Consider the following 11,790-nt stretch of genomic DNA (forward strand, 5'->3'; position numbering starts at 1 on the left):
ATTGGTTTTGGTTTTGTGTTTTGGTACTTACTTTAAACCTATCATCCCAATTTTTAAAACTTTTTTCTCTGTTACTAGGGGAAGGGATCATAAAAGGGGGAAAGGGGAAGGGTGAGACCAGCCTCCAGGGACAGGAGCAGTGGGAGAGACAGGAGAGAGAGACAGAGAGAGAGAGGAAGAGAAAGAAAGAGAGAACCTATCATCCCATTTGTGATTCTTGAAGCTGTGGCCTGACCTGACTGCTCCATGCAGACATGGTCAGCAGGGTAACATGCCCATTAGCCATCACCTGTGTAGAGAACGTCCCATGTTTACTGTATGCAAGAACATGGCTCAGTGAAGGTTAGGAAGCAAGGTTTCAAAACATCACTGCTAGGAGGCTCTCAGAAAGTGCTTGCTTCCAACTGAACCAGAGAGGTGCTGAGAAGCATGGAGAGAGGTCTCCCCATTCCTCTGTCTACCTCAGAGCAGCACAACTGTGTGTGTGTGTGTGTGTGTGCTCACGTGCACATATGCATGCATATGTGTAATATGTGTACATGTGTTTGTATATATGTGTGTGCATATGTGTATGCATTTATATGTTTGTGCATTGATACGTGTGCATGTGAGTGTGCTTGTATGTGTGTGCATGCATGTTGTATGTACATGGTAGTGGTAGGATTAACGTGTGCGTGTGAGCCAGAGGTTACTATTGGATATCTTCTTCAGTCAGTCTCTTACTACCTTATTTTTTGAGAAAAGGAATTTGCTGACATGGCTAGACTTGCTGGCCAGAAGCTCCAAGGCCAACCCCCATCCATTCCTACTGCTGGGACGGCAGGCGTTTGTTGTCATGTTTGTACGTCAGTGTGGGGGATCCAAACTCAGGTCCTCGTGGTCATATCACAAGCCCTTTATGAACTGACTGTCTCTACCTCACCTCCTTTTGAGCAGGAATCTTGCTTTCTTGCCCAAGCTGGCCCATTTACGAATCTATTTTGTAAGTTATGGTTAAACAGATTTCCAAAGAAAAGAAACTTTTAAAATGTTTGAAAGCTGTCATTCACAGGTATAGACACGGAGGCCTGGAGGGTAGAGGTAGAAGGAATTCACAAAGGTCACAGAGGCTGTGATTGACAGGCATGGATGAGGAGGCAGGTCTCCAACCTCTGTGAGGAGCTCTCTGGACCAGTCCACAGAGCCATATAAGAAGCCAGGCGTCTGCTCCAGACATTTTCATACTATTCTTGAGGAATACTTAGTTACAGGCTAGACAAGTCTGAAAATATCACAGCTCTCCCAAGGCCTCTGTCTCTTTTCTCTCCCGTCACACTCCTCTGAGGCAGCTGCCACGTTGGGCTGTCTTGACACACGACAGAGGTTGCTTTGGGGGTCGGCTGTCAAAATTTGCTTGTGGATGGCAGCAGCTGGTTTAAATCAAACACAGAAATTCTGATAATTAGATGACAAGGGAGATAGTGAACAAAAAAAAAAAAAAATCCCAACACTTGTTGGTAGTACTGTCTACTCAAAAGTGAAATTCAGTTATGTCTGGACAAAACAGAATTATGTGACCTAAAAAAGGCAAAGTGTGTGGGAAAATGAACAAAGCCATGACATTGTTGTAAATATTATAATTACTAGAATCTCAGTACTATTCACTATTTTTCTCAGAATAATCATTCAACATTAGATTCTGTTCACCCCCTCAAGGACAGAGGGAAAGTTTGGCATGGGCCTTAATTTGTGGGGGCACAGAAACCACTTTTCCCCATTAGAGATAGTCTGTGTGGTGCTAAAAATGGTGCATTAGTTGACTTGTGCGTAATCGACTCTCTGACGTGGACAACACTTAGGAAAATTAAGGTATAAATGTGAGAGCACCACAGTAGCTGGAGCAGATGCCTGAGGTCAGTGGGACCCGAGCAGTGCCTCAGACGGAGAGGGACACCTGTCACATTGGAGGTGAGAGGGGATGGTCCTGGAGGGAGGGCTGGATGGGGACAAGAAAAACTGACATCTCACCAACTAACAAAAACCAAGGCAAATGGCCCATGGCCAGCCTCTGTGTCCATGCACTGGTGAGGAGGACATGTAGTACCTGCTCTGAGTGCAGTGACCCCTCAGTAGATACTCTGGAATGTGCTTTTGGTGGCCGGTGCCATGTAAGGACTGTGATAAAGGCATGGCATTGGACACATGGAGAATGGCAGGCAGCTGTGCTGCAGGAGTTGGTGAGAGGCATGGGAGGTCTTGGGAGCCCTTTCCAGGGTGTGGGGCAGGCTCCTGGGTTGAGACATGAGCTGGCTGGATTCTCCTGTCAATGACAGCACTTAGCCTGCATCCGAAAAGTGTTCAATTACTGTAGAGATCAATGCGGCTCATCGATCACTCAGAGCCAACTCAGTATAATTGTCTGGAAATGGATAACATTTTGCTTTCTCCCTCAGTTGCAGCCATGCTCCCTGATCTAATTTTCAGTCATAATTATTGGTTTTGGAGGCTTCTATGACCCCATGGCTGACTCCTACCCCTTGCTTGAAAATAGACCTAAAGTACTTCTCATTATCAACATTATTATTGTTTTCCACCATAAATGGCCTCAAATCTTTCTTTGGTACATGCTTCCTCATTGGAAACAGTGTGGGGTATGGTGAGAGTTAGAGCTTTGCCTAGAATGTGCAAAGCCCTGGGGTCTCTCCAGCACCACAAAAATCTCAGCCTCAGACTTCATTGCACTTGAAGTGTTTTGGTCAAATGGCTTCAGAATTGAGACTCTGGTGCTCTGCAGTGCTCAGTTGCAAAGGAGAACATTTAACAAAGGTAGAAGAAAAGTACCTCAAGGTTTTTGCAGACCCTTGTTCATGTGGACACTTGAGACCTGACCTGCCATCTGCCACAGGTGTGTGTCTGCAGAATTATAACGGCACTTGCAGCAGGAGGCTAGCAAAAGGTGTCAACTGATGAGGATTGATGGCCCTTTTTTCTAACACCCAAGACCTCGCCCAGGATCTAGACTATCTTAAGCATCATCAGAGGCAGCTGGGTTTGGGACACTTTGTCACATGAGACATAGTTGGCCTCTATTTCGTAGTCTCCGTTCTTTTTGTTTTGTTGACTTTTCCAGACAGGGTTTCTCTGTGTAGCCCTGGCTATCCTGGAACTAGCTCTATAGACCAGGTTGGTCTTGAACTCACAGAGATCTGCCTGCCTCTGCCTCCTGAGTGTTGCAATTAAAGGTGTGCATCACCACAGCCCAGCCCAAATGATTCTTCTTGTCCACTGGGATTGGGCAACCCTGTGCAATAGGTTTTGCATAGCTGGGGTTGCTGTGGAATCTGGATCTGCCTCTGGGATAAAGGCAAGTGTTAATGTGCCTGCTTGACCAGGCTGTGCAATGACCGAGCCTTACAATGATAAATGGATGAATGAATGAATGAATGAATGAATGAATGAATGAACAAATGAATGAATGAGGTGTTGCTGGACCTGAGAGAACTGTTTCCCCAAAGCCTGCCCTCTGATGTTACTTTCAACTCCTTGACGCCACTGGGTGTGCAGAGAGGTGCCAATCAAGCAAGTGTTCCTGTTTGTTTCCCTTTTGACTTCTGGGAAGCCCCATGACAACATGACAAGAAGCAAAAGCTTCCCCCCCCCTTTTTTTTTTTCCAGAACCGTTTCCCATGTGCAGGTGACAAATCCCAAAGGCCTCATGAATAGGGATGACTGTGAATAGGGTGTTGTATCTGAGAAATGGCCTTGCAGCAGGAGGAAGTGTGCTGGGCTGGGAAGCAAGGGCCCACTCTGAGGCTGTTTGGAAGTTTCCCTCCTCCTCCTTGGCTCTGGTGTTGGCTGTGAACTGAGGATGACAGTGCCTGCTCTGACAGGCAGGACAGGACATGGGATGTAGGTGGGGACAGTGGGGTCTTTTAAACTCTGGGGAGCTAGGCAGGAGGGGAGGAGACCTCGGGACAAGGGTGGGGCCTGGATTTCATGGCCAACTAGTTTCTGAGCATGGGAGCAAAGGGACCAGGGACCAGCCGGGTGTAGTGACACACACCTTTAGGCCCAGTTCTGGGGAGGCAGAGGCAAACGGATCCCTGTGTGGTTGAAGCCAGCCTGGTCTTACACAGCAAGTTCCAGGACAGCCAAGGCTACACAAAGAAACCCTGTCTTTTGAGAGAGAGAGAGCGAGCGAGCAGAGACATGAAGAATGTGAAAAGCCAGTGTGCTGTGAAAGAGGTTTGTAGTCAAGGGACCCTGCGTATGTCCAAAGGGTTCCCTGTTTGGAAAATTCCACTTCTGGAGAGGCCCAGTGTAGGGAGATATATATCCACCCCGCCCGCCGACACCTATAGCACTGACCACACCAGCCCGGCTGGAAAAGGAACGCCCTGGTGTGATATATGAGGGAGACAGGGAGTGCAGATGCGTGGCCCAAGAAACAAGGCCTCAGTCATATGAAAACATACCTGAGAACCCTGGTGTGCGGTGCAGGAACGGGGCGACAGTGAACCGTTCCCATGAATCCTTGCTGGGACCCAAGGCACCCCTGACCAGAGAAGGCCTTCTGCAGAGGGGCCTGTTGCCTGAAGAGAAGTGAGCCTAGGCAAGCGTGGTGGAGTGGGTTAGTGCTGGACCTGCTCGCAGAAATGACCCCTCAGTGGGACTAGGGAGTGAGGAATCACGGGGATGGAGGGGTGGCACTTTCAGGGACCAGCCAGATCCTCCAGTGAAGAAGTTCTGCTGAGACGACCGAGCTCCTAGCTGATCAGCGGCTCCATACCAGGGCAGGCCAGAGCTAACAGGTGCATCCTCTCGAGCCAAGGCAGCTTTTCTGATAACTGCAGAGCGTGGTGTTGACAGGTCCCACTTAAGGGCCATTGTGAAGTCTGTGAAAAGAATCTGGCATGCTCACACTTGATGCTTCCTTCCCCCCTCCCTCTCAGGGCTCCGTGTGATGTAACAATTCTGCCAGGTGCGGTGGCACATGTCTAATTTCAGCTCTAGTGAAGCGGAGGCAGGAGGACTGTGAGTTAGAAGTCAGCCTGGCAACACAGTGAATTCCAGGCAAGCCTCAGCTACATTTCTAGACACTGTCTCATACCCTGCCTCCAAAATGTAAGCTTCTAGAACATGACACTTCCGTCTTTGCTGCAACTCCACACAAAATGGAACAGCCTGAATCTATCCTCTAAGTGAAATAAGTGTTAGGTGACTACAGCAAAAGTTTCTAAAGAGTTCCTTATGAGTTTCAGTTATTATCTCCAGCCTGAGGCTCAGATAGGTTAAGCCACTTGTAATGGGAGCTCACGAGGTGAGAGCAGAATCAGATTTATCTGGGCGCATGGTGCCTTCTGCCCCCTGCTGTAAGTCATGCTTTCTCCGCCTGTGTCTTTCCTGAGTGTGTGTGTGTGTGTGTGAGTGTGAGTGTATGTGAGTGTGTGAGTGTATTGAGTATGTGAGTGTGAGTGCGTGTGAGAGTGTGAGTGTGTGAGTGTGTGTATGAGTGTGAGAGTGTGAGTGTGTGAGTGTGTGTGAGTGTGTGTGGGAAATCGGTAGCCAGAGCTGAGGACTGATGGTGTTGAGCTTGAATACGGGAGTATGTCTCACTTTCAAAGCCCAACAGACAGCCAAAGGATGAGGACCAGGGCTTGTCATGGAGTAGTCCCCAGGGGACACTGTGGCTATGTCTGATTGTGCCCTTCTGGTCTTCCTTGCAGGAAGGATGCCACTCTGGGTGTTCTTTGTGATCCTCACCCTCACCAGTGGCTCCCGCTGTTCACCGTCCCCAACACTGCCCTTCAGGTGAGCAGCCAGGATTCCTGCACCCCCGAGACCTCCCTGCCACGGGCAGAGAGAGGGGCTGCTGACAGGAACGGCTGTTTCTTCACAGTGTCCACTGTTCATCTCAAGCAGTCACCAGGCGCGGGGCCCCAGAGGTCCTGCAACCAGGCTCTGAGTCTCTCAGGAAGTGAGGGGAACAGGGAACAGAGGGAGCCCTGCGCTAAGTGTAACTTGCACTGCCCTCTCACCGGGCCCATCCTGACCTCTGACCCTTTTGCACAGGATGCGGCGATATGCAGATGCCATCTTCACCAACAGCTACAGGAAAGTTCTGGGCCAGTTGTCTGCCCGCAAACTGCTCCAGGACATCATGAGCAGGCAGCAAGGGTAAGCAGACATTCTAGTAGCTCCTCCCCTGCATTAGAGCTGGGGAGGCCTGGTGCAGGAGGTGGGACCAAGATTCATTTCTTCCCTGACACAGTGTGTATCGGTGGTTCTCAACCTTCCTAATGCTATGATCCTTTAATACAGTTCTTCATGTTGTGGTGACCCTCAACCATGAAATTACTTTGTTGCTACTTCATAACTGTAATTTTGCTATTGTTATGAGTGGTGATGTAAGTATCTGATATATGACCCCCGAAGAGGTTGAGACCCACAGATTGAGAACTGCTGGTATATGTCCTTTCTGGATTTTGCGCAGGTCAAACCTCTACTTACCTCTACACCTTCTGTGTGCCTCTCCCTGTCATTGGCTCCAGTAGTGATAATGCTGATGGTCATTGCTCCTGTTTGACCAGGACTCATGGCCAGAAACAAAGGCTAGGCATGAGGACATGTGCATACATGAGGATTCCTGTGTCAGGGCAGCCTCTATAAGTCTCTTCTTAGATCTTTGAAACCACCTGTTGTTACACTGTTACACAGACCCTGTGTTTCATCTCCAATGGATGCACAAAGAGAGGCTGAGTGAAGATCCAAACAGCCTGATTTTGTAGTTTTTGTTTTGAAAAGCCTTCAAATGTACAGAAATGTCATGGGGATGGAGTTAGCATGTGCTGCTTTTGCAGAGGACCTGAGTTCAATTCCCAGCACCCATGTGGAGGCTGACACCCATTTCTAACTCCAGTCCCAGGGGATCCAACACCCTCTTCTGGACTCTACAGGCACCAGGCATAAATGTAGGCAAACAACAACAACAACAAAACCCATACACATTAAAGTAAATAAGCACAAAATTCTCATTTTTGCTGAGCCACTTTTAAATGTATTTCTTTTGTTGCAGGCTCTTATATAGCTCAGGCTGGCCTTGAACTTGGTATGTATCTGAGGATAACTTGTTTCTGAGCCTCCTGCTTTCACCTCTATTCAGGATGCTGGGATTGCAGGCTTGCCATTACAATTATCATGACCTTTTTACCCTGTGCCAACAGATCCTTTATAATTATGTCTTCCCTGACCTTGGACCCAGTATAGGACCATAGACTCCATTTAGTCATTATCATGTCTTTTTATCTTTACATTTATGTACATGATTGTTTTGCTCTCATGCATGTCTGTGTACCACGTGCACGACAAGTACCCTCGAGGTCAAAAGAGGGCACTGGATTCCCGGGATCTGAGGGCACTGGATCCCCGGGATCTGAGGGCACTGGATCCCCGGGATCTGAGGGCACTGGATCCCCGGGATCTGAGGGCACTGGATCCCCGGGATCTGAGGGCACTGGATCCCCGGGATCTGAGGGCACTGGATCCCCGGGATCTGAGGGCACTGGATCCCCTGGATCTGGATTATGGGTGGCTGTGAGGTGGATGCTGGGAATCAAGCCTGGGCCCTCTACAAGAAGGTGCTCTTAACTGCCAAGCCATCTCTCCAGCCCTTTGAATATCTTTGAATTTAATCTGGAAGATTCCTGATTTTCTTGACTTTGACAACTTTGCTTAGTAAATGTCATCACTTCCTAGACTGCCCTTCACAGTGAGCCCATCCAAGGTACCTTCATATTTAGTAACCACTGTGGCCTTCTCAGCCACGGTATCAGAAGCTGCCACACAACGGGTTGTCCTGTTCCTGGTGGATGATACATCTGACCACTTGTTTATCGTGCTGTCTACAAAATTAGCAATCTGTGGGGAGGGCTTTGCAGTGGTATAAATATGCCTGCTGTATTTTTCACTGCCACGCCTACTGCTCCCCAGATGTTGCTGAATGTAGGTGGGTTTCCTAAGAATCCACATCCGATCCTGAAATGGTAAAGGGCTACACTTCTGACTACCCAATGGCTACCTCACTGTTTCTCCTTTCCGAACCCACAGGGAGAGGAGCCAGGAACAAGGAACCAGGGTAAGGCTTGGCCGTCAGGTGGACAGCATGTGGGCAGACCACAGGCAGATGTCGCTGGAGAGCCTCTTGGTAGCCCTGCTGCGGAAGCACAGGTGACAGGATGCGGGTGTACCACAGGCGAGGGGCCAGGGGCAGACAGGGAGAGATTTCTTTAGGGACTTTAGAAACTTCCTTCCCTCTGTTTCCAAGAAGAGCCAAGAATCACCTTCTTTTCACAGGTGTGGAGCCTAGTCTTCCAAGCAAAGGGACAAAGCCCTTCCTTATCCCCCACCCCCAGGCCTCAGGGACACGGAGGGGTATGTGTGAGGGGATTGCACGATGGCCACTGCAGTGTGTCCAGTGTAGAACAAGAGGCCAGGCTCAGTGTGTCTTGAAATGTTACCAGTGCTTCTAGTATGGATCTCAGGCCCTGCGTTTTAACAGGTGTCTCAAGGGACTGCATTGTGAGTGACGTGAAGGGTACACCTTGGATCCCCTGTGAAGTCCATGAACCCATTATGCCCAAGACAGACCAGCTTTCCCATGACCAGTGGCTGATCAGAGCAGGCAGGACACTGTCATGAGAGGCAGAGCTGGTCACGATGGCCATTCCCCATCTCACTGGCCCTCACATTTTCACCAGGAGTCAGGGAAACTAGAGAAAAAATTTCCCCTTTCACAGAAGAGGAAGAGTGAAGCCAAGAAGAGGCAGGATGAAAGAGACTAGCCAATCCAGGCTCGCTTTGTATGCTTTGGGATATCATCCCATAAGACTCCAATTTCCAAAGAGTGGGGTGATGGTCCAGAAAGAAATTCTGTATTCTACAGCCTGACTGTAAACTGGGCACACCCGCTTCCAGTCCAATTCTGTCAGGCGCTCCTGCACTAGTTATGAACAAGTCAGTTCCATCACAGCCATCCATGCACTCCCTCACCTTCTTTCTAACCTAATTAGACAGTTGGAGCAGAGAGCTTACCAGCTTTACCATCACCCAGATGAGCAGGGTTTGCAGGGTGGGGACCAGACTGGAGGCAGAATGTAGGCCTGGGAGCCAGGCCCCTGGTTCTGGATCTCTCTGTCCACAATTCCCTCCTCTAAAAAGGAACAGGTGAACTCTGATGCCTTCTAAAGGCACACGGGTTAGAACTGTGGGACTATTGCCTCTAAGAAGTCCATTCAGTTTGTTTCACCGGGTAATCAGTTTCCCTCCAGAGCCCAAAGGAAGTAGTCTACACATCATTGTTTCCCTCCAAATATTATAAGGGGTCTGAGAGAAGTGGAGTTTGGTGACTCATACCTGTTACCCCAGTATTTGGCAGGGTAAGACAGGAAGATAAAGAGTTCAAGGCTAGGACTGAAGAGATGGCTCAGCCGTTAAGAGCACTGGCTGCTTTATCAGAGGTCCTGAGTTCACGTCTCAGCACCCACACGGCAGCTCACAACCATCTGTAACTGTAGTCCCATGGGATGTGATGCTCTCTTGTGGTGTGCAGCATGCATGCAGATAAAATACCCAGATACATATAATATACGTCTAAGTAAATAAAACTTTAAAACAGAAGTTCAACGCCAGCCTGTGCTACTTAGTAAGTTCCAGGCCAGCCTAAGCTATAGTATGAGACCCACCGCCTCTGCTAGCCTCCCTGTTAGGAAGCTATCATTCTAGTTTAGCCATTTCTTTCCACTTTGTAGCAGTCATCAGCAGATACTGTGTGTGAAGGCCTGGGCTGGTGGGGGGGATCAGGGCTAGCCTCTTCTCATGGAGTCTATATCTCACAGAGACAGTGAGGATCCCCACCTGTCCTTGTGAGGTTGTTCATTCGACTTGTGACCAACAGAAAGGTTTGTAGGGTGTGGCACATATTTGTCTGGGAAGAAGCTAGTCCTGTCTAAGGGTCAGAAGTGGTCTCATCAGATCATCAGAGGGGAAGTGATCAGCCCAGGGTCTCAGTAGCAGGGGGTTAGCAGGGCAGGGACTAAGAGCCGGATTTACATTTCTGCACCCATAAGCATCTTTCCTGCCACTGCCTCCCGCCTCGGAATCCGGAAGCCCTGTCTTTGCTTATAGAGTCTAGACTGAGTGTCTCTTTCTTTCTGCAACAGGGATTCCCAAGGATGAAGCCTTCAGCAGAGGCTCAAGCCACCCATACCTCAAACACAACTGGACCCAGTTACTTCTGTTGCATTTCTGACCCTCTCCTTTCTGTAAATACAATAAACCCCCCATCCTGATCTGCATTTCAATTCCCTTTATTGTCAATCTGATTTTTTTAAAACATGGTTTACATGGCTACCTTTCCCAGGGTAACATCGAAAAGTATAAGGGTACAAAACAGCTGGAGCTGGAGAGCTAGCTCGGTCGGTAAAGTTCTTGCTGTGCAAGCAAGCATGAGGACTTGAGTTAGTTCCAGTGCCCATATAAAAGCCAGGCACAGGACGACATGCCTGTAGTCTGTGTGTGTGTGTGTGTGTGTGTGTGTGTGTGTGTGTGTGTGTGTGTGTGTAGAGGTGGCCGTGTCAAGAAAGATGGCTCTCTGAGACTCACTGGCTAATCAGTTTAGTCTAGTCTATGAGTTTCAAGATCCATTGAGAAACAATGTCTCAGAAAACATGTGACCATCCTTGGCTCCTTGGCTACATAGTAAATTCCAGGTCAGTCTGGGATACATATGACACTGTTTCAAAAAAAAAAAAAAAATCCATTTTATTGTAAGTAAGCCTTAAAAATTGACAACTATAGGCCAGTGATGGTGGCTGTTAGAAATAAAGTGTTGGGACCGCAGATGGTAGATCCCCGGTCCTGGGCTGGGGCGGGTGATGGATGGGGAAACAGAGACCTGTAGGGGCAGGTCAGCATAATGCCTGAATCCTTACATTCCCACCTTTAGTTATTATTAAAAAGGTGAGGAGTTAGGCATGGCAGGTTAGGAAGTAAGGGCATCCAGTTCTCAAGACTATTTCCTGCTGACCTGGGAGGGGCATTGACCATCTTTGGGGGACCTGAGAAAGCTGGGGTGCTGACATGTCCTGGGGTAGCTGGTTGTTTCATCACAGTCCAGGCTGTATGGAACTCTCTGGCACCTCTTGGACCTGAAAAGATGTTGGCAGAGGTTAGGTTTAGGAAAAAAATAACTTCTTAGGTCCTGGTACTTGAGGGGAGGAGGATGAGGGTGGGTTCCCGAGGAGTCCCAAGATGAGGGAAGGGAGTCCCAGGACCAGGGAAAGGTTGAATAATATTTATCTGGAGTGAATCTGACTAACAACTTATGTTTAATTCCCACAGAATGACTATCTTGATATCTTCCTAAAAGTCTTTAAAAGGTTTTGACACTAAGAAAGCTTTAATTCAAATATTATTTTTAAGGCTAGACCTGACTGAAATATAATTTAAAGTCTTAATCATATAAAAACTGCCAACCTATTGTAGACTGTTAATGTAAAGGCATTATGCTGGCCTGTTCCTGTCACCTGGCAGAATGCACTCAGGCAGTGCCCTGGTCAGCCCAGGGATCCCTGGCTAAGTAGTCTGTATATGATGCAAAAGACCCCTTTAAAAGAAAGACCCTACCCACTTATGCTTTATTTACTGCTGTCCCCCTGGGACAGACAGGACTTTTCCTGTCTCCCTCTTCTCTTCTGTCCTCTGTCTCTGTGTCCCTTTATTTTTTTAACCCCCCCCAATAAAACTTTCAATATG

The 11,790-nt window shown here is 48.4% G+C and overlaps 1 protein-coding gene across 1 annotated transcript; it reads left to right on the forward strand.

Annotated features, from left to right (window-relative positions):
- The first annotated feature begins 1,813 nt into the window (after positions 1-1,813).
- Positions 1,814-10,316, forward strand: Ghrh (growth hormone releasing hormone). Its single transcript, XM_051187943.1, has 5 exons — positions 1,814-1,947; positions 5,706-5,790; positions 6,052-6,156; positions 8,086-8,205; positions 10,197-10,316. The coding sequence occupies exons 1-5, from the start codon at positions 1,884-1,886 to the stop codon at positions 10,210-10,212; spliced, it is 390 nt and encodes a 129-aa protein (XP_051043900.1). The 5' UTR covers positions 1,814-1,883; the 3' UTR covers positions 10,213-10,316.
- The last annotated feature ends 1,474 nt before the right edge of the window (positions 10,317-11,790 follow it).

The sequence above is a fragment of the Phodopus roborovskii genome, unplaced genomic scaffold (assembly GCF_943737965.1).
Source record: "Phodopus roborovskii unplaced genomic scaffold, PHOROB, whole genome shotgun sequence".
Lineage (NCBI taxonomy): Eukaryota > Metazoa > Chordata > Mammalia > Rodentia > Cricetidae > Phodopus > Phodopus roborovskii.

Coding starts and splice junctions, on each gene's coding strand:
- Ghrh (XM_051187943.1), top strand. CDS start 1,884: ATGCCTGAGGTCAGTGGGACCCGAGCAGTGCCTCAGACGGAGAGGGAC. Junction 1,948..5,705: donor GGACACCTGTCACATTGGAG/GTGAGAGGGGAT, acceptor TCTTCCTTGCAG/GAAGGATGCCACTCTGGGTG. Junction 5,791..6,051: donor TCCCCAACACTGCCCTTCAG/GTGAGCAGCCAG, acceptor CCTTTTGCACAG/GATGCGGCGATATGCAGATG.